This window comes from Opisthorchis viverrini (assembly GCF_000715545.1).
Source record: "Opisthorchis viverrini unplaced genomic scaffold opera_v5_138, whole genome shotgun sequence".
NCBI classification, from domain to species: domain Eukaryota; kingdom Metazoa; phylum Platyhelminthes; class Trematoda; order Opisthorchiida; family Opisthorchiidae; genus Opisthorchis; species Opisthorchis viverrini.
In genome coordinates this window covers 1,295,382-1,322,321 of record NW_008751794.1, presented here as the reverse complement: position 1 = coordinate 1,322,321, position 26,940 = coordinate 1,295,382, and the positions used below count along the sequence as shown (strand labels likewise).

The 26,940-nt window shown below is 45.8% G+C and overlaps 1 protein-coding gene across 1 annotated transcript in view; it reads right to left on the bottom strand.

Moving 5' to 3' along the window:
- T265_06597 (hypothetical protein) overlaps positions 1–26,940 on the bottom strand; it is a gene marked incomplete at both ends in the record, with an annotated part of 40,217 nt that overhangs the window by 6,930 nt on the left and 6,347 nt on the right. Inside the window, 11 exons of the mRNA XM_009171900.1 lie at positions 2,483–2,762; positions 7,315–7,680; positions 9,012–9,439; positions 10,212–10,421; positions 15,416–15,491; positions 16,032–16,177; positions 17,938–18,057; positions 18,350–18,477; positions 18,511–18,655; positions 23,052–23,486; positions 25,144–25,214. Coding sequence (XP_009170164.1) covers positions 2,483–2,762; positions 7,315–7,680; positions 9,012–9,439; positions 10,212–10,421; positions 15,416–15,491; positions 16,032–16,177; positions 17,938–18,057; positions 18,350–18,477; positions 18,511–18,655; positions 23,052–23,486; positions 25,144–25,214 — 2,405 coding nt within the window. The remainder of the gene's footprint in view (positions 1–2,482; positions 2,763–7,314; positions 7,681–9,011; positions 9,440–10,211; positions 10,422–15,415; positions 15,492–16,031; positions 16,178–17,937; positions 18,058–18,349; positions 18,478–18,510; positions 18,656–23,051; positions 23,487–25,143; positions 25,215–26,940) is intronic.

Below are 26,940 nucleotides of genomic sequence, written 5' to 3'. Positions count from 1 at the left end.
TTCATACTTCGCTGCCAAGTCATTGTTTGACCGCCTCTGGCTCTCTTCCACCCTTCACATGGTTGGGCGAAAAGAGCCCTTCGAGGAAGTCGGTCGACTGGCATACGCAGCACGTGGCCAAGCCAGCGCAACCTGTGCAGTGTGATCAGTTCATCTATCGAGGGTGAGTTATTTCTCCCAAATGCCATTCGACGTACTTCAGAATTGCTGATCCGGTGTTCCCACCAGATTCGGGCAATGCTCCGAAGACATCGATGGTCAAACACTGAAAGTCTTTTGACGTCCTCGGCGCACAGCGGCCAGGTTTCTGATCCATATAGTAATATGGAGCGCACCGCAGCATTGTAAACCCGACCCTTGACAGAGAAACTGATGTCACGCCTACGCCACAGGTGACACAGTGACTATACAATAGACAAAAAACACGAGTTCAGCATGCCCAGGTCTGCATAAGAGTAATGAAGGAGTTTAGTGGTGGGTTCGAAGCACAGACGTTTGAGCTCGAAAGCGAATCAGTACTAAAACGTACAAAGCAAGTCAGATAGTGTATGAAATGGAATCACAGCCATTCGTTTTCCGCAGTTTCCCCGATCCGAACCAGCTTAGAGCCTTACGATTTTCAGCACATGTCGCTTACGCCAGTTAACCACTGGAATAATTACCAATCTTAGTCTAACGCACACAACTCAGAAGACGTTTTACGTGCCTGCAGGGCGCAAGACACCGTCCTGTCTAGATTTGTTACGAACGCAGCCGTATTCGATAAGAATGACGCTCTCAGACTAACAAAGACGATGTACCGAGGTCACTAAGCCACCACTGTTCACTTATAGACATTACTCACCGGTGATTTACTAACCAGTAAACGTGCATTTGTGTCAAGTGAACAGCAATACCCAAGTGATTGCTCTGGAAAGTAGATATTTTGAACGACAGGGGCGAAATATGCGGTCATTATTATTGAGAGGTTAAATGTTGCGCACATCATTGATGATTCACCATCGTTGCCGTTCACTGATCTGATTCCAAATGGACACACCATCGTCTTCGGGGTTTCGCAGCCTTTGCAAACCTGATCGTTGAAATCACCTAACAGGAGGAGGGAGTCACTTGAAGATGTAGATCCATCTCTGCTGGTCGTCCCTAGAATCTGCTCTTTCCTTGGTTGAAATGTGAGAATCTAGGCGCTAATAAAGGTGGCAAACCTCACTCTCGACAACCGAAATCGAATAGACATCGTTCTCAAGTTTGTGCAGTTCTGCTGATCCATTATGCTCTGATTTACGTGATGTGCAACTGTGAATCCGACACCGTATTCATATCGGTTTTCCTGTGTTGCTCCACTGCAGGACCAGCTTCCAATAGCCCACAGTGAGCAGCCGTCTGGGTCCCAATGAATGCAGCGAGTTCATCCCCTGACCGTTTCGTAATATAATTTATCTCAGTGAAGAGACCCGCTGCTTTTCATCAAATCGCACACCGATGGTGTTCCTGTCCCGGTCAAACCTTACGGAAGCGAGCTCCAGGAAATGTGGCTAGAGGACTACCTCGAACGTTGACAGAAAACGAACAACTGCCGCGGAATTGGCCTACAGTCTGCTAGATTAGACTAGTGGAACTAAGCTATACTTGTTCCCGACTGACAGCCGTACTGAAGGGATCAAATCCTAAAAAGTTCCCGTGAAAACTGCCCCCATCCTATTGGCTGTGATGAATGACATTTTTCACCTGAGTAGCCCAGCCCAATCGACATGTGCGGTCGAAGAAGCCCATTTTGAGGAATCCTGTTGACTTCCTGAAAATCTGTATCCTCGGTCTCCACCTTTCAATCCACAATCAGATGGACAGGCAGAGCCTTCTAGCGTATCCGGAAAGTTAAGGGGAAGAGACTGACAGAAGGAGGATCACAGCAATCACAGGTGGGGTGCTGACTTGAGGACATTATGGGCACCATCCACGCTGGATTAATACAGAGCGGTGCAATTCTGATCCCAGGCATGGGTGCGCACGCAAACCAAATTCAAGCGGCAAATAGAGACCATACGACGGAGCTGTCACAGTACCCGGATCACAACAATACCAGACAAACCGGACACAGCCACAGCCATAGAAGTTCCATGAGCTGCGTTCGGACAAACAGCATCCCCAAGGGGGAGGTATCGGGAGATGAGCCGCTAGAAATAACCAAATATCAGGTTGTGAATCGTCTAAGGACGAAAGGGAGGTATGCCCAGTTGGTGAGAATATGGGCCAATCAGAACAGATCAATTCTAGCTTGGCGTTATGGAAAATTCCATGATAACTTTATAAACGCAGCTGTAGCAATCCTCCTTTATCTCCATTAAAGACTGTCTCAGGCTACCATAGGTTTTGATTCACCACCACAACACCCCGTCAAAACAAGCAACTTGTTTCTATGAGAAATTACTCCACATAAAGACGCTAAAATGGAATGCAAGAAATGGCAAGTGGAGAGACTCACTTCGGCGTTTCGATCAGCTTCCCAGTCGGTCAGAAACCGGTCGATTCGTTGTTCAAGCGCATCCGACTCACTAGGACGCTTTTTGGATTTGGAAAGTTGGTCAAATGAAAAAGCAGGCATGAATTGGTGTTGCACACTCCCTCCGGCGGCCGAACAGACCCACTGGGATAGAAATGAGGTCATCGACAAGGAAAGACCGGCTTGTCCACCAGAAATACGATCCAGAAGAGAGGTGATATTGCCATCGGTTGGTTGAAGGCGATGCAACAAAAGAGCGAATCTGAGAAGAAATAGTTTACGACAGTGTTGGACACCAAGTTTGTTTGTTCATGCCTCTACTTTATTTGGATACTATTCTAAAGGTGTTACGGCAGGGAACAGTCTGCGATGGACTGAAGTGTCCACCACATGCCAGTGGCGTACTAGTTTATCAAGTCTACAAGTGAATCAATCCCACTTCACTGTATCGATACACTAACAAAACATACGGATGCTTAAAGTAGTAGAGGGCATATTTTGTAACATTTAAATAGCCACGAAGGGGGCGTAGACGAATGTGAAAGTCATTAGAGTCATACTAACTGTCCCAGGATCCTGGGCATGGAAACGGCAGGAAATCGTTTTCCTTTTTCATCACAAGCCGATATTTTTACGGAGTGAAATTAGTACAAACCTCCGGGAACCGCCCTTAGAAAATCGTTGTAGCGTCGAGATTTTTTTCCATTGAAACCCTTGCCGAGAGAACAGCACCATCATCATCGTCATGTGTTGACCCTGATGCCCCACTGCCGTACAACCATAAAGTCTACTTGATTATACTCGAAGTCGGAGTGAAAAGAACAGAAAAAGAGGTGAGGGGGAGGGACCCACTGCTGTCAAGTATTGAGGTGCCTACACCTCCATGTGCTCAATCAGACAACCTAGAAAGTAACTGACAGTACGAAAGCCACTGACATCGATCAGCCGCCATTTCTTCCAATGTCTCAGCCCACCTAGCATCAGATTATGCGTCGGGTAGAGTTGCGGTTACGGCCAGGGGGAACCACTGACATGATCAGCCGCCATTTCTTCCAATGTCTCAGCCCACCTAGCATCAGATTATGCGTCGGGTAGAGTTGCGGTTACGGCCAGGGGGAATCTGTCGCCGGGACTCCAACAAAGACATGGTCCTATCAGAGCTCCAATTTTTGGATGACGTTGGCTGGGTTGTACCGCAAATAGGAGTTCCTGTTTGGAGTAGCACATTGGATATATTTTCCCAGTAGTTGTTTATATCCGGCATCGGACCGTCCGACAGGCGTTTGAGTAGCCGGTTCTGGTTGTTTCGTTTGATTTCTAGGTCCATTGGGGGGCGAGATGGCTCAAGTGGTTAGAGCGCGAACTTACTGACAGGAAGGTCCGTAGTTCGAACCTGACCTCTGTCTCTCGACTTCCCCTGTCTAGGCTTGGGCAACCTGGCAGTATCCCAACCCTCGTACCTCCTCGACTTTTTTTCTAGGTTCACTAGATTCTCAATGGCTAAGCAAAGTGTGCACGTTTTGCGTAGACTTGAAAAGCGCACCGAAAAACAGTAGCGTACAAGTGCATGGTCCACGCTAGTGTTCCAGAAGGAGCGGCAAGCGGTGAATGACCCTAGCCACCAGTTAGTCATGGCAATGTGGTCTGTTTGTCAAGCGATTTCCGCTACTCCAGAAATTTATACCGTACAGGAACAGTCTCTGATCGGCATACATCTGAAGCAGGCGATCTCTGTTGTCCGTGCGACTCGTCTCCAATCCAAGGCGACCACTCAATTGGGCCTCAGCATCAGTTAGTCGACCTACCTGGGCGTTCGTCACCAGCAACCACAACAATATCTGAGTTTGTCAGCCCGTTGTATCAGAGTACCTAGATCTCCATAAAAACTGTCTAACAGTTTCAGAACTACAGTCAGTTGGGGCGTAAGCAGACGTGCGACAGACCTCACTTTCTCGAGATTCCCTAACAAACGTTGCCAAACTAACCGTGCAGAGGCGACTATCAACCGGCATACATAAGTAGATTCGCTTCCGCCAGGTCGCTCAATACAGATCCTACACCACAACATATTCAGCAGTATCGTCCTCTGCATCACTAGAAGTGCGCAGCCGGAAGATGGAAGAGAGCGACGGGCTAGTTAGTTCAATTAAGTTCAATACAGTGTCCTGTATCCTTGTTTCTTAGGGACAGCATATATCAATGCAGAGGGAATCCAGCGTACGAGCAAGAGCCACCTGTGGCCCTGCTAGCTTCGGCGTGCGAACATTAAGGGCGGATAAGCAGACAGGGTTTGAAAACGTACTTCGAAGTGTTTAGGGTTGTTACTGAACTAGGACGTATAGAAGCTGTAGCTGAGGATGTTCAGCTTTTTTTAAAATAAGGTGCTCATGAGATGTTTACTTGTCTGTCTAAGAGTTTATGACCGTTAGTTTTGTTAAAAAACGACTTTGGGGCGAGGGGCCTTCCCCTTTACACTAGTTGCCCAGACAGTACAAATTCATGTTACACATGTATAAACTGCTGACGAAGTATTCTACTGTGCAGTGATGCTGTCGCCCAGTTTAGTGGTTTCAAAAGGACGACTTGGAATTTTAGACATTTTCAAATGCTCGGGAACAGAAATTATCAGGCAGAGTGCATGATGTGTGTTTAACACACTACATCTTCGGTCAGCTGTTTTTCCCAACACAACGGGACACTGTGAAATTATAAAGGTTCTATAAAAACGAATCCTGGGCTGTGAGGAGTTTGGTGGCAGTAACGACTGGCCACTTATATTTCAGATCACAACATTAGCTCTCTTTTACTAAATAGAGAGCTTAATGAAGTTTCTGCAGCGGCCACCACTAACTAGAACACCCATTTGCCATAACCAACAGAATCCTATTCACCTAGTGGCATCTTTGATGTAAATGAGGCAACTTTGCTCTACAAGGCAGTCCCGAGCCGTAGTGTGACCACAAAAGGTGACACAGATAACCGTGGGAACTTTTCGAGAAAACGGTATTTCTGTGCTGCAGTGCAACTGTTGCATGTGGTGATCGGCAGGAACCAACAACTAAGCTGTTCGAAGGGAGGACACGTGAAACGCGTAACAGTGACTCAAACTCAAGGAGACTTGAATGACCATTCTAATCTTCGAGCAATAGCCCGAAAATTAAATCGGATTTTGCTGAGAAGCTGGAATACTGCGTTGCTTCCACATAATTATTCGGTTCATCCACGATTATCACTCAGCAACCCCAAATACAACGTGGAGCCTGCGACCATTGGACGCTAGTATAGCACACCGGTTAAACTAAGTTAGCACTCACAACTGCTGCACCACGTTATACAGCTCATCATGGGTGTTGCATCAACTATTTTCAGACAGGCAATGTGATTTTGGGTGCTAATAAACATGCTAGCTACCGGTTGAGAACACTACTACCCTAACCACCTAACCATGCTTTGTTGTGGAGCATTGGATGTACGGTGCACTACTGGTGTAATCGACGAGTAATCGGATTTTAGTCTCTCTGAAAATCATTTCATGGAACGACACAGCAGGTTCGGTGATTGATTTCCAGTTTGTTGGGGTAAGGGGTCGTTATACAGTAAAGATACGGATCTGAAAGCGACGATCAGGGTTCTGAGGTTGTGGAATCTGACAATGATGAACCTAAATTGGCGTACTTGGGCTATGTAAGCATTTCAGAATTCAAAAAATTCTAAAGCTGAGTCCTGTATTGGTAAACCTCCAGTATTAGATGATAGAAGCCAACAGAGTTTTGTTGGCTGTGTGCTGCCGGCCAAAAATACGCCTTCGATTTCTGTTTCGAAGGTTTTATTTCAATATGTGGGTACTTTCTATTAACTTTCAGGCTGCTGACGGCATTTGATGAAGACTGCCCTCATACAACGGTATTTGCACAAATCATGAAGAGTCATAATATAAGTCTCAATGCATCGTTGAATTACTATTAAAATTTGCTGTACGTAGATTATTACCTGCTTGCACGATCGACTGAGGGTGCGTTCTCCAACTAAGACTAGCTGGGTCGTTCCCATGAGTAGTCCTTGCTCCAACGGTTACTAGAGGATCTATACCAAGTACGACCTGGCGAAGGTAAGTCTAAATCAAGTCATACGTTATTCAAGCGACGCTCTGCACTGCATTCTAAGTGATTAGAGTTCCTCAGACCAAGCAGATAAAAAGCTGAACTAACTGGGGTAGAAATTTTCACTAAAATGGACTACACCCGAACATCGTAGTTGCATCATGAAAACCAAACTTTAAAGTGAGTTACCGATGACCGCTCATTTGTTCGGTCTATATATGCAAAACGCACTCAACCAGAGCGATGAGTGCAGGTCAGTAATGTCGCCTGGGTGCTACGTGAGCACGTTAGTCAGCAGCCTGTTTACTCTAATTGGAGACGATTTTCACCTGGACAAAAACCGGCTTCGGAAGTGGCAGACATTCTAAAGAAAGCAGAAGACCACAGGTTTTGCCAGTGGATAGGCCCCAAGTGGAACATATCCAGCCGAGATTCTGCCGATCAGAGGAACCATTCTACGCGATGTTTATCTGATTCGATTTAACAGTCCACTAAAATATCTACGCAAGTGGTATGAAATACCAGCCTCGGCTGTGTGGGAACTACGGTCTGAAATAAACAGTATCCTGAAACGTAACGCACCAAGAAGAAATAATCACAAAGATGATACATCATCCTTATAGACATGGAACTATATTTTGGGTGATCACGCACATGACAACGTGGACAGTCCAAGTAACGTGTCTAGATAAAGCGAGAAAAAAAGATGCTTACTGCTCGTTATCGAAGGTATCCAAATGCAGTGCGACAGACAACAAGCGGACTATTGCAGATCGTGTGGCCAGCCCGAGTCCTAGTGCGGAGTAGTCGGAAGGAGACGAATGGGTTGGTGACGTTGTTAGTAAGCCGAGGGCGAAGAGCCCTGGAGTCTCCGGACACTCCAGCAGAGTCTGTAGAGACTGACCACAATGACGCGCTACACTCGAGGCTGGTTTATTGTCACCACCAGTCTTCTCATTGGACGGCTGTGTCAGAGAGACTTCATCTTCTTGTGAGACGCCAGGAAACATGGTGGATAACATGTCGGTGCACGTGTACACCAGACCCATCGCTTCAACAGCCAAACCCATAGACAGTAGGCTGGGGAAGAGAAGAAATGCATGTCAGGGAAGAGGCTGGAAGTCTGACTGATAAGAGACGTGTAACTCTGAGAGAGGATAATGGAGGCTAAAAGGAAAAAGAGATGATGGTCGTAACCAGTCGGAATATGAATCCGTGGAGACACTGCGACCCGTCAGAGCTCGTCAAAGAGTGGAATACCTTGTAAATCAGTATTAGCAGTTCGCCTCAGCCAACGAAGTTGGTCAGTACTTGGTGAATCTGCCGGTAAAAAAACGGGGTTTTATGAAGTCACTTCGATGCTGCAATTTCAAATGAGATGGCTGAACCCGGTAGATAAACACGTTTCGTGGGGTAACTTCGGCGCTCAGTTGAACACCTTTTTCATAATTCCCTCCTCTGAATACAACATTCCAAGCTTGAAGTAATGAGTTCTCTAGGAGATTTTTGAAATGACCATCAATGGTCAAGTTCATTAGGAGCCTGAGCTAACAGCTATATAGCGAAGCGATTCACACCAAAAAGAGAATGGAACGTGAAATTCATGTTCGCCGGTTCCACAACAGACGTTTTCAAGGCTGGGAGAGCAATAATAATGGCTCTTTTGTTGGGTAGCCTTACTTAGCTCGATTAGGATGAGATTTCACTTTCATTCGTCGAGGGATTTTATCTCCGTATGTGGTGTCGCGAAAAGAACATATTCGGAAAGTGAGTATTATGTTCACCACCAACCTAACGTTCCTGTGTTGGCATTTTCTGAACACCTTCGAATCCTACAAGGTTGGAACAACTCTTAATCATTCATTCGTTGGTTGAGTCTGTTGGTGATAAGAGGAGACGGATAATCTTAGACGCCCACCAACATACATGTCCGCTAAACAAGTGTTGGAGACGAGGATAACTTTTACGAAATTTCAAGTAGTAAAATGTCTCGGAAGTGAAAGTGTGAGTGCTTGCAAAATCGATGTCAAGATGTCGGAAATCGCATGTATTAAGGTATGGGCTACGAGTGATCAGAATTAATTCCAACAGGACTATCAAGGGACCACATGGATGAAACGTATATTCTGCGCACAAAGGCATTACGGTTCAACATCTGACCACTGGTTAGGCTTGCTGGCGAGCGTGAGCGGGTTGGGCGAACGAAAGACATGACAATTTTGAACCTTCAACTTTTCACTTGGTTGTGAAAAGGCTAGATGTCTGGATCGCACCGGGAATGTCATTCGTATCCACTGCCGTTAGCTCGTAAAAATATGCTGACCACTAAACTCCCGTTATACCCGAGTTGGAAACCTTCCTAAACTATACGACAAAAAACAATATAAAACAAAAAATGTGGCTAAACTCACCAAGATTCCACATCAGCTTTGGCGTTTGCCGGTCCCGGTATGTTCAAGGTCACATCCGGTTTTTTATTCCCGGCCAATATACCGATCAACAGGTTCCCGTCAAACTGCCCCAAAACCGTCCTGAATAGTAGTTCCACTAATGCAAAAACATTGTCTAGTGTCCCGTTGTCAGGCGTGGAGAGAACGTCCGCGGTACGTGTGCTCTGTATGCACTGAACCAACCGGTCGGCTAAACGAATGAGTAGAACTCTACGTAGTAGTCGTGAGCAGATGATTGACTGTTGATGGTTGGCTGATTCCAGAAGAATCCGGAAGTTGACAGAATCGGCAATTGTGTTACTTTGCAAACCACTGATGGCGGATTCAAGCAACCACTCATATGGAACCTTGCAGGCGGGCTTGTTTTCTTTGTCCGCCAATGTGTGCTCCTGTTAAGGAATTAATGTCAGATAAGGATGAACACGTGCTGGCCAGACGGAAAAGTTTGGTGCCAGGTGAGATGTGACTCTGTGTATGGATTTTCAAAACTTCAACGGACGGAAATACTTGTATTTAAAGGCATAAGTTTGCAATCGGGTACCCGAAAATTCTGTGCAAGTAATACGTCGGCAATTATCATATAAAAATCAGTGTGAGAAGACGGATGATGAGGACTGACAGACGTGAAACTTGAACTTTTCTAGGCACTAAAGTATGATGACAGACTTGAAAACAACAAGTCATCTGACAAAAGTCGATGTACAACAATCAACAATCGTACAGTACTTACTTTTCAATATGTTCATCTGAAAAATCGTTCAGCTGTAACATCCTTCGGTGCCTAGCTGCCATGCTACCCGAAGGAAGCACGAGGGCTGGGATACCGTCAGGCTGCCCAAGCCTAGACAGGGGTCATCTAGACCTTAGACCAACAAGTACTCAGAGCATAACATGTACAAAACACACAGTAAGCACAAAATCGCTAGACCTCAACCTAGAGATTATCAGAGTGAAGAATTTCTCGCAATAGCTACTACGCCACCCGAAGGAAGCAAGAGGGTTGAGATACTACCAGGCTGCCCAAGCCTTGACAGGAACGGTTGAGATGCCCACGTCGGGTTCGAACTGCAAGCGTTCCAGGCGGTAATTTAGCGCCCTAAACAGGGTATCTTGTGACAGACTGTGAAGAGAAAACAGAAACAACGGTAAAGAAGGACCCACCTCTTGCGAAGCGACTAATCGTATCAGTAGATCCAGTGCTGCAGTGGCTACAAGATCGTCAGGTCCAATAACCAGTTGGAATAGTGTATCCAACGGTTCGAGTGGAGGATCATCCTCAGTTGACTGCTGCTCAAAGAACAAATCCCGGATATGCTGCTCTGCCTTGCGATCGGCGCCATTGTCCAACAAACAGCGAAGTAAGTGGAGCAGCTAAAAGATGGTCAATAATGGGAGGAATTGAATTTTTCCATTCAGGTCTTTATATGAGTGCAAAACTCGGGAAAAGAAACATGAGGTGCGGGATGCCCACCAGGTAGTGTAAACTGCTGAAAATTGTAGTAAGATATGACAAGTTTAACTCCACCTGTACTGTCCACTGGTATATCATCACATAATATACAAGAGGTTCTGAAGTGAAAATTTTCATGGAGTCGAAGGACTAAGCCCCAGTCGACAAATATCGAACTAGAATCAGGAAAACAAAAGCGCTCTAAGCCAAACGTTCAAAGGCGGAAGCGATGAACCTGTGCACTGGAACTGTACCCACGCATTACCGTACCTCTACCCGATGACCAATGGCTAGACTATCGGCGCCACCGGTAATCACTGATTCGGATGATATCGACGGCCGGCCCAGTGTTGAGGGTACCAACCGCAGCATTTCTCAGCTGTCCGTTAATTCCGTATGATATTCAAGTGAGATGCACCGTGAAAGATCCATGTTGACTTAGTTGGTAGACCATCAGTTGGAAGTTGCATTGTGTATTTGGGCTCCTTACCGAACCAAACAATGACCATCCCTCACCAATTAGTTATACATCTGGAGCGATTCCAGGCTCTGATTAGGGATCCGATTGGACCCGAGTGCGGTTTGTATGACCTAAACACCATATACGAATCTGTTATGGCGGCATGCGGCTACCGAATTACTGAATTCATCGAAGTCATCCTGAAACGTGCACCTTTCAGTCGTCCGTGTAATTCCAAAGTGGGTCACACATGGTCCACAAAATTCACGGGTTTTGTACGCTGATGAGTAAATTCAGTGCATCATACTGGACACAAAACTTTGAACTCGGAGTCAGCTAAAGGGATTCATTAAGAAGTCTGACCGGGGGGAATAAATTGCGAAAACAAGCATCAGACCAACCAACACTAATGACCTTAACAAGAGACACAATGGGCGAAACAGAATGTCCCAAAGGCGGAATGTCTTCCTCTGGGGGTTTTGTCGACACTACCAAATGTTCATTCGGACTATTTAACTTGAGGTTAATTGGTAAAACCAAGGGCGAATATTTCGTAATTAAATGTATTGATTTGTCAGGTATTCAAGAGAACAATTTCTTTTCAAAGACTGAATTGTATCCAAGCCACGTTATATCTGCATCATACAGCTCCGTCTTTTCCGAAACCCTGATAACTTTAATGGCTGTAGAACTTCCCCACCCTCTAGTACTCGTGGTTAGTACAATTGAAAAATTAGCTGGATCACAATGGCTGATTCTGGTGAGCTCATACGCTACCAGACGTTTCGTTTGTCTCATCACATAATAGTTGTCCGCATTTGTTAATGGACCTTACTAGCTAGCCATTGGTGGGTGTGCTATCAACTTGTTTAGTTCCACACATTAGCACGTGTGACAGGAATCGTGGAAGTATCCACCTGCCAACTGTCTTTGTTGGAAGGAGGCTGAATTCTTTTCTCGCAGTCTCCTGTGTACGTGAGGATTGGTTCACTTGGGAAGGATAGAGAGTCCCCATCAATACCACCATCAATACATATCGACTGGTTTTATGGCGTCGCGGAATTCCCAGTGAAAAACATTGAAAACTGAGGGGGGCACAGTGTTATCCAAACCCCAAAGGCAGAATTTTGCAATTCTGCACGAACGCGAATACCATTTTGCGGTTGAGTTGATGTTAGATCGCGGAAAATCCCCGACGTGACCACCTGACTACACCAGTCTGAAAAAATCGCACGGTTTGCGGTGTGATACGCATTCAGTCGGCAGTTTGTCTGTACAATTGTATCAAAATACAACACCATACCAACGTTAATGACATGAACTCAAGCAACCACATGCTCAAGAGTTGGAATGGACAACGAGGGAAAAAAGGTAAACAAAATTCACCACTCGGTGGAGAAGTTTCTTTGAGCGATTTCTCTGCCTCGTGGGGGCTCTATTTAATGTCCCTAATCCGGCTCAACGATAAGCCCACAGAAAATTAAAATGCTACATAATAACGAGTGGGTATTACATCTAACAGACTTGTCTTTCCTGAGTTTTGGCACCCTGACAATAGCACAAGCAAGCGCACTTTTATGCCACATCGAACGTCGTATAATATCAGTCAGGGTGCCCCATTTTCTCCATGGAGTGGGGCGGATAAGGGAGAACATGAGACTGCTGCTTCCCTTAGCTCACCTCACATTCCATTTGATGATCACTCTTCCGTATAGCGAAGCTGTAGATATGTCAGTTACTCCCCATGGAGTCCACACGTTGCTCACAACTGCCTACCATCCTTCATTTATAAGATCCCGTCCCCCGTTTTCATTATCAATGACTATAGCATTTAAGCAAGCTGCTCAAGACCCGAATACACGATCAAAGAACGGTAGCCGAGACTACGACGCCGCCATCTGGAAGCTACAGACAGCGAACTTCAGGTGATTACTCAGCTGCTGCGGATTGGTACAGCGTTGGTAACGGTGAAGATCTCAGCTCCCTAAATGAGGTCCTCTTGCTTGGGTGGATATCTGTAAATAGCCACATCAGTGCCGCTTGTTTGTTCACTTCTACAGGGAGGCACGTCGGTCTAAATCGCTACCGCCCTTTGTTAACAGTTTCTACTCAACCACCACGAAGAATGTAGATATAGTACTCATTGCAGGGGATTCTAATGCGCAAATAGAGCATCTTAGTCCAAGTAAGGCGCGAATTGGTGGTAAGTTTAGCTTAGATCCAAGATGGACGCCCTTTATTAGGCCCCATTGTTACTTGGTGCCCCTCTACTGATAAACAACCGTGGAACAAAATCGATAACGTGACTGTCAGCTACCGGAAGCGAGGTTCAATATTCAACCACCGACCGCTCTGGAAAATGGGCTGATTCGGATGGTGCTCTCACCCAATGCAAATTTTCAGCGGACATCGCGGGTACATTAAAGAAGCGAACGTCCCGCTAGGTAGTGGAGGAGGTTTATCAGCCACGAAGTGGAAAAAAAGTCTCAAAACCAGTTAGGTGATGATTTGGAAGCGACCTCTTCAGAAGACCTTACCCTCTACTGGGAGAAGATAACAACCACCATATGTGAAACTGGAAACTTGGCAAGTGGTGTTTCCGAGCGCGCACATACCGGATTTCAGAATGGTCGCCATCACTTTTGATAAAATACTTTGTATCCCTTCGGGACCGCAACACAAACTGGTTCGACGTCAACTCAAAAGAAGTTCGTATGTGGATGAGCAGGCGTGGTGGAACCAACAAGCTCAAAGGATGAGGGAGCTATGGCGTGGGAAGTTCCAACCAGTCCGGAAAATAGGACCCAGGATACCGTCTACTAGTGAGCTAATAGAAGATATTGGAACTCTAATAGATAATACCCACCAGTGTCTAAGTCGCTGGGCAGAATGTTCTTGGTAAGATTAGTAGGAGATTGGCTTCTCTGCTTATCTTTCGACCAACTCAACTTCAACAGTGGTCTTGAAGTTTAGATGCTTCTGCATCTAATGAAGATCCATTACGACTTTCTTCTTTGGGACGTCATCAGACCTGCGGCTCGGATGAGCTTCCAACAACGTCAATTAAGGGCCGTGATGACCGTTGTCTTCTGCCTTAACTAGGTTGCTTGGATCAATTTGGAAACAAGAATACATTCCAGACAACTGCAGCCAATCAACTCAAGAAAGGTACACGAAACGACCGTAGAGGTATCAACCTGATGCCCATCGAACGCGGCTACTGGCTTCAGCAATAGTGCAACGCCAAACCCAGGCACATGAGATGCGAATCCGAGAGCAGCGAATGGGGTTTAACCTGCTTGGGGGTGCACTGATCACCTCTTGAGTAGCGGCAAACATACACACCACCTGCTAATATTCTACACGACTTCAAGGAGTTTTTGGCTCTGTAAAGGGGTCAGTTCCTACACGTATGCTTGGCCAAAGAGGAATACCTCTGAAGCTCGTAAACATAATTCATGTATGCTATTCTTGTATTTCTGGTTGCCTAAGATATCACAACGGACCGTCGAGAAGTTTTCCTTCGCCTGGTGGAGCTAGACAAGGTTTCTCTCTCCATTCCTGTTCAGTTTTTTTTTCCATGGATGTTGTCATGGGATGCATACTTCCATGGGTTGAGGCTCCTGATATCGAAATCACATCTACAGAGAGGACCAGAGGACCATCCGGATCGTAATGTCTTCCTATTTGAGGACAATGGGTTCGCACAGTCCAGTCTGGACAGAATTTTGGATGTGATGTCTAGTTTCTGTATGCGTTTTGCGTCTTCAAAGTGCAGAGTATTGCTTCGGGGATTTGAGTTACCCCTATGTTCATCTGAGACTTCCGGGAGGGAAACTTGAGACCGACCACTCCACTCATGTGGGCAACTGCATAAGCCGTGACTCTGTCACCACAGAAGAGTTCATTGAAGATGGTACCGTCAAACTGAACGCTGTGAGATCATTGCTTCCACTTGGTTAGGGGTCGCGCGATTCTCTCCGAAAGCTCTTAGATACTCTACAGGACATAGAACGTAACTGGTCGCAGCTGCGATTATGCTGTTACTTCGTAGTCGGACCACCCAGTTAAAGTTTGTCGTTGTTTGGTGAGCTCCTGTTGAACGAGGTCCACAAAGGGTGTTGGGCACCAATGGCGCCCTTAATTCGTTGATGTTCCAAGGTGCAGGGATATTGTCCTTGATCGTTTCAGACAGGGACATAAGGCTGTTTGTAGAAACTCTTTTTCTTCACTCTTTACCAACGCAACGCTAATCTACCAATCACTGATTATATCACCTCGACTGGTGACCAAACGTTTGCAACCAAGTTGTAAGGCTGGGCGAACAGAACACCAGTCAGCATTCAGTACAGTGTTCAAAGCAGTCAAGAAATGTGAGTAGAGAACTTAGCATTCACCACATCAAAAAAGCGAAGATTCACTATGAATCACTCGGAAGTACGGAAGGACACTTACCTTCAATACTAAAGAGGTATCCTTAGCTTTCAACTGCACGATGATTTCCTTTAAATAATTTTTAAACTCTTGAAGGCTGAAAAAGGTGAATTAGCACAGAAAGGGACATGAGCACGTTGTGATTTGAGATCACTGTGGTGAAATTAACCATGTGTATGATCGTGGATAAAGATCAAAGAAAATTCGAGTTACCAACACCATGAGTAGCTTTAAGGAAATATGCAATGTATAGAAAAATCCTAATAAAGATACAACTCTGCGCAAGTTTTTACTGTTTATCAGCTGAATCATGGTGGAAGTCACCCATGGCTCTCAGTAACATCTTTTTACCAACTGGGTGTGAGCACCATTTGTGATACTCAACCATTTGGCTGTCCAGCTACAGGGGTCTCCCGAGCTGTTATGGGAGGTCTGCTTTGAGTTTCACCCTCCCTCTTGAAACAGCGGTTTCATGGAATGGAATACTAATAAATAATGGAAGAAACACGCAACCAAAGATCTTCACTTTACAAGAGTGGGACGTATTGATTTGTTATAGTAGTCAAAATCACTGCTGAATGAAGAGTATGGAGTTCACCCACTCTCTACCGCTCAAATGACAATCACAGTCACCCACCTGCTCAACTGGTTTGCAATTTTCGGCTCACGACACATATCAGCGAGGAGATCTCCGGCACAAAGTCCAGGTAAAGAAATTTCTCCGTTCAATAAAAGGTTGAAAAGGATCTGCAGAGACTTATGAACATTCAGCCCCTCGAAAAACTTGACAAGAATGGGGAAAAGTATGGGAAAATGTGTGAACTTTGACGTGTAGAATTTCATTCAAATGTTTTTGTTGGCAGTGGGCCGATGAGGTGAAAAATAGGAGGCAGAAGTCTCTAGTAATCATAGCAGACCTTTTTTTACAAAAAAAATCATTGAGTTATAACGTACTTTCGTCGCATACACGCCATCCAACCTATCAAAAGTAGGTGGGGGGCTGGAATATTGAAAGACACAGACAAGAGCAATAGGTGTATTTGAGTTAGTCTCAAAGCGCGAAGAGTCTAATCAGAGGTTCGTGCCTTAATATTAGCAGCTGGCTGTGAGCCGCAATTAGACCTGAAATACTGTCAAAGCATAGACTGTGTTTCGTGATTGATTGAGCATCCAAGTTCGGCAACTGGACTGAACTGCCAGAATAAAAACTCCACAAATTTGAAACCTCCGGGGGCTGTAAACTAGCCACACACGCAGGGATAATAACAACAATAATGTGTTTAGATTCAAGTGAGATAGTGAGGTTCTTAAATCCGACTGAAGAAATTCAGCCTAGCTGTTAGAGGCCTGGTCTGCTAGGCAGTAAAGTGGTTGCTGCAAATGAACGAAGCAGGCTGGTCAGTCGATACCAATAAAAAAGTCAAAGCCAACATTTGGGATAACACTAGGTAGATCTCTCCTGAGGGCGCACAGCTTACTGCTTACACGCCATAATGACCACAATAAGCATTCAGAAGTTACAATCTGTGGGCAAGTAGTGGTTTGATGAAAACAACGTAGACATTTGATACTGCGAAGACAGCTGTTAAAACACATCCAACACTGAATCAACGTTTTGTTTGTTCCGGCTCGGACGATTTGCTTGGAATTTATTTACATTCCTGGAATGAACAGATTTGCACGACATACCCACTACTTAACTCAGATAAACCGGTATCTTGCTCCATATGAATAATGGTAAGATTGACCTGTCTGTCACATCCAAGCTCGCAGATGGAGCCATACTATTCGTTAGTCATACAGTATGCCAAACGTGATCGTACAGCGTCACGCAAAAATAGGATATGTTTGGATAACATGGTGGAATGCCAAGGTATCGCAGACCTCAGCTCAGAAGGTTAACTGTATAATCTTCATAGGAATTAGAGTGGCGTGAGTGATCGAGCAGGAAACCCTGATTCACCATAATCTGAATCGTTCAGCTGCAGCACCCTTCCGGTGCCTAGCTTGCATGCAGAGGTCGGGTTCGAACCATAGACCTCACGGTCAGGATGTTCGCGCTCTAACAACTCGAGCCATAAAAATATAGATACCAGTCATAGACGGGAAACATTCAAACGAAATCATTTCAAGCCACACAACCCGGATGAAACACTATGAAGTGATTATAATAATCTGATGAACAGTGTATTCCGTCCGGACAACGTACTGCGACTCTTCGAACATCGTACCAACTGAAACGTGAGACGACCTTTGTACAGCATATTCATTCGAAAAATATCACAAACGAGATTCAACTGGGGTTCAGTTAAATTAGTTTGCAAATGAATGCGGCTCGCGAGCCAAGGCAGTCAAATTTAAGCAAATGCGAGAAGCTAATCAGGGGTAGACAATGCAGACATCATTTCAAGTCACACAGCTCAAGTAAAACGTCCCTAGATGCGATTAAGGTTGATCACAACACGTTGGAACGGATGAAAGGGATGAAATAACAGGCCCAGGGGATTGGCGAAAACGAGGAAAATCAGAATACTAACACATACCTTGTCGGCTGTGCGCCAAAGGTAGAATCGGACAGTCATTGAAAAGACCAAACTCGACTGACTAACACTGTCTGAACTCATTATGTGAAGAAGGCATTTGCGTAAAACTTCAAAATCGTCCTGGAAAGTTTGGAAAAACCTTTGACTATCCACGAATGAGAAAATACCTTTCTTGTAAAACACTGTGTAATCGATGAAGAGAAATGAGATAGGTTGGCGAGGATACCCAGGATGGGTTCAAGCGATTCGTCTGGCTTTGACTGACGTACGATCCGCAATACGAATTTTAGTGCATAAGTAAAGGTTTCGGACTCAATTGGGACCCGAAGATGATGCAAGTCAGTGGTGTAGAGTTGTATCGTTTTAAGTAGCTGCGGAACAGTGGGTCAATCTAACTAGACTTCTCACTTACCTTGATCTGGTCTGATCCGGTGAAAGACTTTGAAGATAGACCGAAAATCAGAGGATTGAGAATTGAAAACGACGTAAGAAGACGAAGACGCATCATTAGATGCGACCCTGTTGGATGCAAGCGGTCATCTAGTTAAGAACAGGCGAAAATGTTTCACTAACCGAGAAAATGGAGAAAATCCAAAATGCATCGCCGAACGTTAATGGGATGACTGTCAGAAAAGGCTGCACACAGAAGTGAATTCAAGGCTTTGGAGTCAGCCGCGCCAGAAATATTGTCCTTAACGGTTCCACTTTGTAAGAAGACCTGGGAAGCGGACGGAACGTTAGAAAACGAAAAAATGAGTACATCAAGGAGAGCAAGTCCAAATAAAGACATTCAAATCAGAAGTGGTGACTGCCATAAAAAATCGCCCACGTACTGATGGTACTGCATAACAACAATCCATGTTTTCACTATGTCATAACCGACGTCAAAGGTTATGCAGGTCGGAAAAAGAAAGAAATCAAGCAACAAGACGTAGTACGCAATTAGAATCCAAGGAACGCTAAAAAGTACCACTAAAAATATAAAATAATGTCTATTTCAAAACTAGGAAACATTGTTGAAACCAACCTTTATTGCCTCCAGGAAGGGAAGGTAGTTGTCGTCCTCACAAGCACTTTCCCATGATCTGAAGACCTTTGACAAAGTCATCGTGAGAATGTTTTCATCAGCCTATTGGTGGTGATGGCTAGGGTGTAATAAGAATGATTTGAGGGGAAAATCACCGAGTTAGTCGTAAACAAAAACAACGAATCAACGTGAAACACTTCATTAAAAGCCTGTACAGTAGGGTTAATGTGTCTATCTGCCTGCAAGCAGCCAACAATCAACACAACTTCAGCACATTCCATTTTGGAGCTGTTTTAGAAGAGAGCATTCAGAAATTGAAGCGTTTTTAAGTTGGATCAAGTAGAAGGAAAACGCAGGTCATCAGACAAACATACCAGTTCAAGAAACAGAATGACAAGAGTGACGGGGATGGGAAATAAAAAAGGTAACTGGATTCACTAATTTTAGTGCTTCCACGACCCTGCTATAATCGCAGACGGATGTAAGCATTGATGTGGGATGGAAAAAGCGGCCTAGCATACTTACGAAGCACACTTCCAGTGCACGATTAGACCCGTTACATTGCCAGACTTAGTAAAACCAGGTTGTCCACCGCAACATAGGGCTGCCAACAAGGTGGTGGGTAACCAGGTAACAAGAAAACGTGTAGTTGGTTGTGCAACAAATATTTCAATCGCAGAAAACATCCAGCATCGTCGATCGCCTGGCGATGTTCTACACGTGCCGATGCACCGTCTACCGAGACGAGTGTTCTACCTACATACTTCAGAATAACGCAAACTGCGAGTTGGATAGCGTATGCCTTGGCAAAAGGGTGTGGGTGAGATCAGGAAGATTTAAGGTGTTGCTGGTGATCCACCTTTCAGGATGAGGACGATGACCCCTTGCGCTTGGCTACAGACAGCAAAAATGGTAGCTGATCGATATCTGTGGTATTCGTGTTGTCAGTTTCTTCTGAGATGGCTTGATTGAGCGCTTGGAGTTTAAGCGGGATGGCTCAAGTGGTTAGAGCGCGAATTTACTAACAGGAAGGTCCGTTGTTCGAACCCGACTTTTGCCCCTCGACTTCCCCTGACTAGGCTTGGGCAACCTGGCAGAATCCCAGCCCTCGTGCTTCTTTCGGATAGCATGGCAGCTAGGCACCGGAAGGGTGTTAAAGCTGAACGATCTGGGGTTTAAACACCTCAGAGCACTTGCAATATGATGGCACCAGGTCCTTCCCTCACCCATACCTTTCTCTTCTTCTGACTCTAAGGCTGAGTACTATTAAGTGAGGTTTGTGGTTGTACGTTAGGGCTGTTTCTGATGATTACAACAGTGGTGGGAGTCACGTAAACCTCAACTAGGTGATCGTGAAAATCCCATAGCAATCCACTTGACAGTAGCCACTACCGTCTCGCGTTGTTGTAGCCATCATCATCGTTGTCAGCTGTAGGAACCGTGTACTTGTCGTACAGTGGTTATGGCTGCTACAGTTTCGACACTAACCCTCCGCTAATAGAACCGGCTGACAGGGTGGATGTGTAGAACACGAGAGCAGTTATCTCCATCGTACAAGCCCTACACGCTGCTCCAAGGAGCTTCATTCGTTACCTGGTAAACAGGCCCCTGGTTGGTGGCCAACTTGATTTGTGGCTAGATCTCAATTTGTACTTGGAAATCACATGCCCTGAATATCACAGCAGAATTCAATGTAGAGTGGCTGGTGGACTTCCCTTCATTAGTCGTCTGATTTTGATTTGTTTCCGTATTTCTGGGAACCCCGTACAATCGTTTTAAATTAACGTTGAGCCCGATTGGTAGCCACCTGGATATGGACAACATGTTGCGTGCCAAGCACTCACATGCATTGAAGGATTGCCAAACGTGCAAAACAGATGATTCTATTTGCGACCGAAATTCTAGAAGATACGCCCTGAGCGAACGAGCAAATAAATCTGTAGTGTTCATGAATTGCCGAATTCCCGTTTGTATTCCAGAGATAGTGACAGTCAGATAAAGGTCCGTTAAGGTGATCAATAACAATAATTATTGTTAGCAGACACGGTGAACAGAGGTTCAAGCATTGTACAGGTTAGGCGGACTTAGAACCATTTATCATCCTTAAGGATGATGAGAATTTTCATCATGATTTTCAGTATTGCTCCGCTCAGCTGTTACTAGCTGTCTTTGAGCTGGATAGCATGGACAAAATGTAAAAACGGGATTAGAGCAAAGTGGAAGGCGCTACTGATGGGCGTTATACAGATTGAAACTGGAAAGTAGACTAAGTTAGTGGTGCATAGTTGCCAGCGGCTACAGCATGCCACCCTATCAAAAGTGTCTCCGGCGTAGGTTGTCCCTGATGGGCGCTGTTGTCTGCTATTCAATCAGGTACACGACATTGCAACCAAAAACCTTCGTGACTCGATGTCTCGTCATTGGTCGACCAAAGTTAGTGCAGTTCAAGCCCACCACAGCTTCTCAGAAGTAAATTCGGTAGCTTCATCGACAGGCAACAAGCATAGCTTTTTTTAGGATGCATGTCAGTTTTCAGGTCTTGCATTTATTTTGTCTTGAGGTGTTACTGCTTTGCTCGTTTGCGCTGTTGGCATGATTCGTTAGCCTTAATAAGAACAAAGTGGTGGAGGCAATCATGGTATGAAACCAATAACTTCATAACACAATTTTCTATTTGTGGTGATGAACGACGGTGTATGAGCACCAAAAGCCTTGCCTGTGATTGACAATCTGTCTCACGACGCCAGATTCCGTGACATTTGAAGGTGTGGTGCAGATATGGAGTAGCTTTGCTTGCCGCAGGTGACTCGTTTGCAGCACGGCGAGAGGGGGACACAACACTCTTAAGGTGGTTGTACTTATTGGCTACCGACAGATGGCCTGTTACATATGGAGTCAAGGTGCTGCCGACCCGGTCTCGTGCCAAGGTTTTATATTCTGGAGGATCAAAACGCATTCAGAAAAATTGATTATTCTCATCAAAATACTGACTGAAGATGGAGAGAAATCATCATCCCCGTAACCAATATAAGCCAGTATCTCACCTGGAGGAGGTGGAATCCCTATGGATTGTAGCCTTTCCCAACATCTCATCAATTACGAGGTTGAAAAAGAAGAGCTGTATATACCAATTTTTAGTGGTCCGTACTTGTCGAGGACGCTGTAAAAGACCGTTATTGGCGAGAAACATTTACGCATCAAGCAGCACACAATGTACTAGGTGCATACAATCTCTACTCCTGAACGGGTTTTGACTCTGTTCAGCACTGGTGCTTCCATGCTGCGGAATCATCTAGTCTGAAATGGAAGCTTCCTCACCATTATTTTTATGGTGGAATCAAAGGAGCTGTTTCCTTAGTCACTCATTCACCTGCTGACTTGTCCAACATGCAAAACAGGCTTGCATATCTAGCATACGGTGAACTGCGGTCTACTAGTACCGGTGCAAACATGAAAACTGTTGCGCCTTTGCCTCTGCGCAAGTATGTGAAAAAAATCAAACGGCAAACACGCTCCCTGGACCTGATTCAGTCTGGACAAGCGCACTCAATAGAAGTGCCTGTTCCCGATTAAACTGGAACGGTCATCAACACCAAAAATTATCTGGCTTGTGGTGTGCGTTTGTCTAGCCGAATGTCCAATCAACTTCGAGGGCTGAACCTTCGAGCTTGACCGCCCTGGTCCAATAGGCCATTCCATTTGATCCGATACTGCATCCGCCACGCTGAATTGGACAAAAACAGCACTCTATTCGGCAAACGACGGCCAGACATACGTAACACATGTATCGACCAACGCAGCTTTTGGTGCTGGTTACATTCTTCAATGGACGTATCCGTTGCACAACCGAAAACTCGCTTCCTAATGGCCTCGTTACGGATACGCCGACACCAACCCACACGAGCTATGGTTCTGAGACAACGATTGTCGAACATCTGAAGACGTCTCAGTTCCGCTGATCGAACAGGCCAAGTCTCACATCCATACAACAAAACAGCCCGCACTGTAGCTTGACACACGCCCCTTAAGATTTAGAGTGTCTCAAATTAGCAAACGCGACCCGAGTCTTGCAGATTCGTGTATTTACCTCATCTGTCACACTACAATGAGAATTAATACAACTTCCAAGATACGTAAAACGCTCCACAACTTCCAGTACCTCTCCCTGGATTGTAAGTGGCGTGTTCAGTAACTGCACATCCACAAGCATGACCTTACATTTTGTGGGTGCAAAGTGAATACCAAAGGACGGGATGACTTTGGTCAGTTCATCCAACAATACTTGCGCCTTCTCCGCCCCTTCGAACATGAGAACGATGTCGTCTGCATATTCCAGATCGACAAGGTTTTCTTCACAAAATATTTGAACACCAGGGTTTTGGAGACCCTCCAGCGTTCGTCTCATTATTTCATCGATCACAAAGTTAAAAAGGAATGGAGAGAGTGGGCATCCCTGACGGACACCGCTTTGTATACGGAAGCTTTTGAAGAGCTCGCCGCATACTCGCACACGTCCGTAAGTCTGGGAATACAAAGAGCTTATTATGTTCACGAACTTTCGGGACATTCCTTGGTGGGTAAGAGTGCCTAGGAGAGCAGATGGATCAACCGAGTCAAATGCGCCTTGGAAATCCAGAAACACTAGAATTGTGGGTCGCTTATACATATGGCGCTGTTCTAGCACATGACAAAATGTGAAGATTTGGTCAACGCAACCCCTAGCAAACCGGAATCCCGTTTGCTGCTCTCGAGTTGGTGTTTCACAAGCTACCATGAGAGGATGAGGCACCAGTGACGCCAACAGTCTCGTTGCGACCGGGACAAGCTGATCCCCCTGTGGTTGCCACACTCACTACCAGTCCCTTTGAAAATATGCACTGGCACCGGCTCTCTCGAGTTGTCCGGGACTGACTCAGTTTCCCAAATGCAAGCAACCGGATCAGACAACCGCTAACAGAGGACTTCACCCTCATCTCTGAACAATGCAGTTGAGAAGTTATCCGCACACGAGGCTCGGTGGCGCTTAAGAGAACATACGCAGTCATAAACCTCCAAGGCCGTGGGCGGTTCCATACACATCATTCAGGGTTCCGCATCACCTGTGGGCTCCAGATGGGTGCCAGCTGGCGGCCATGAGAGTTGTTGTTCGAAATATTCAGCCCATCGGTCGAGACATTCTTCGTTATTCGAGATGTTCGCTCCATTCCGATCCTTGATGTTCTCGCTCACAGGTGGTTTCCGGGGGCCGGTCACACGGATCAAGTGGTATATTAGCGGCTTGTGGGTCTTTTTGATATATTTAGCTTTCCCTGTCTACCATACTTCACAGTCGGCTTGTGCGGTCACCCTTACTTGACGTCTGATAATTCGTCGCATCAAGTTATGTTCGGGGCTGGCTGCCACATTTATCCGAGATTTAGGCAGTCCCACCGTTGCGTCTCATATCCAGTGCTTGAGTGGGCCTGCGGTGCCGTGCCACAGGCGAAAGTCTAAGCACTATGCAAAGAGGCGGCAACCACCACGATGTCTGAGCTTTTAGCTCGTCGCAGCAGGGCATTCATGGCGTCATAAAACCTGTCTTTGACGGCGTCGGGGCTGCAGTCAGTTGGGGCGTAGACAGATAAGACGAAACTTACATCGATCAACTTCCCGCTTGTAAGACTCCTGCACAGACGTTGCCAGATGAACAACTATCAACAGGCACTCATGTGCAGGGGTTGTTATCGTCTTGAGTCACCGGGCGGAAGTATCCTTGTTTGACTGCACAGTTAGCACCGGTGCAGAAATTTCCGCAGAAATCTGCGGACACTGTGCGGAAATGTCCGCACCCGGGTGCAGATATGCTGCAGAAATTTATGCACCGGTGCTAACTGTGCAGTCAAACAAGGATACTTCCGCCCGGTGACTCAAGACGATAACAACCCCTGCACATCCCACCGCAGCAGCCTCTGAATCACCAGAGGTGCGCAGCCGGAAGCTAGTGGAGACCGACGGAGCGGTTAGTTCAATCACTGTGCGTGCATCTTGCATCCGTGTTCCTGGGACACAGCACACATCGATGTCAAATGAGTCCAGTGTGAGAGCTAGAGCAGCTTGTTGTCCAGGCTACTTCAGAGTTCGGACATTGAAGGCGGACAAATAGACTGGGTGTCAAGGCTTGAAGGTTGATTTGGAGATACCTGAGGATATCGGCGCCATGTGACGAGCAGATGCTGCTGACGAACGGAGTGATCAGTCTTGAGTGCTGGGCCTACAAGAGGAGAGTTAGTATTGGAGTAAGACGAGGGGGGAAAAGTATTTGGAAGGAAGGCGTCAGCAGTAGCCTGTTTTCGTTTGCCCGCCCTGCTGTATGCAACAAGTAAGGCAACCCGGCTGATGGCACCACGCCACGGCCGATGTGGCATGATTATATCTGTATATGTGCAGTTCATATGTGTACGTGGGCTGGGATACTGTTAGGGTGCACACACCTGGACAGGACGATTAGGGTTCTCAACCAAAGCCTTTGGCACAAAAACAGCGGTGTTTTGCGGAAAATGCAAATGCATTACGGTTTCTGCGGAACGAGTCACCACGTGTTCCAACCCCTAACCTGGAGAGCCTGGAAACCATGTTTGTCAGACATCCAACCATTGAAAAACTGGCACGAGAGAACCTGTGAGTATAGCTCAATGGGTCGCTGAGGTGCGCAAACCGTCACACGACGGTAAGGTCCGATCTCTTCGTGACGGATGAAAGAAATCACGAAACGTTTGGGTGCTGGCGGTGCTACTCGCCTTCAAAGATGGAAACCGCATGATCGTTGCAGCACCTGGTTGGAGACGCTGCAAGATATGGCTGCCAGCCGATGTCAGTGGCGATCTTGTTCTCAGTTTCTATCCAGATTACCTGAATAGGTTTTTGGAGGTGTAGGCACCTCAGAATGATTGTAGTAAGATAGGGTTCCTTTTTATTCTTTGCTTCACAATTAGGCTTCCAAATAAACGATGGTCGTACGGCAGCGAAGCATCAGTGTTGAACACTGATATCATGCTTTCGATGCTGATAATGATAAGTCCTTGAATCAAAAACTAATGAACCGTATGAATCGAAACCAACTAAACAAAAAACAAATACATACCGAAGATTCGTTACATTCGTCGTTCACCCTAACAACGAATAAGAAGAAATCAAGAGGATAGGTCCCAAAAAAGATTGGGGTATCTGGCTCTCTTCAAACATTAATGAATCGAAACTAAACAAAAAACAAATACATACCGAAGATTCGTTACATTCGTCGTTCACCCTAACAACGAATCAGAAGAAATCAAGAAAGAGGATCCCAAAAAAGATTGGGGTATCTGGCTCTCTTCAAACATTTATTCTCACTGCACCATGAGAAATCGCCTGAAAAGGCATTCACCGTCCTACAAATGATTCGGAGCATCTTCCTCCGTATTACTCTCAGGGGCTTGCAAGTACTCAGTGGGGCCTACGTCAGAATGCTCCTTGAAAATGCCAACCAAGTTGTCTACTCAGGGAGCACGAAAGACGTAACCCTCATTGAGCGTGTCCAGCGAGCCGCCATGAGAATGGTTGCCGGCCTCAAATCCGTGGACTACGAAACGCGTCTCGCAGTGTATGACCTTTTTCCTATGGAGTAGGAATGACTCCGGGACCTAATATTTCATTGCGCTTTGTTTGAACAAGGTTTGGCCAACAGGTTTTTCACCGTTGACCCAACAAGCACACGGCAAAGACATCGCAAGATTTTCAAGCTCAGAACGTACACTTTCACTAGACAGGATTTCTTCTCATTCCCGGTAGTTGCCGCGTGGAATAACCTTCCTCCGACGGTTTTCCACGCTTCTAGGACCCTGCTCAAATTACTAGGCACCTATTCGTGCAAATCCTCGCGCTGGTCATCATTCTTCCCGTCGCTGAGAACTTAAAGGACACTGTTAAACCATTTTTTCACTTGTGTCCTTCAGTTGGAC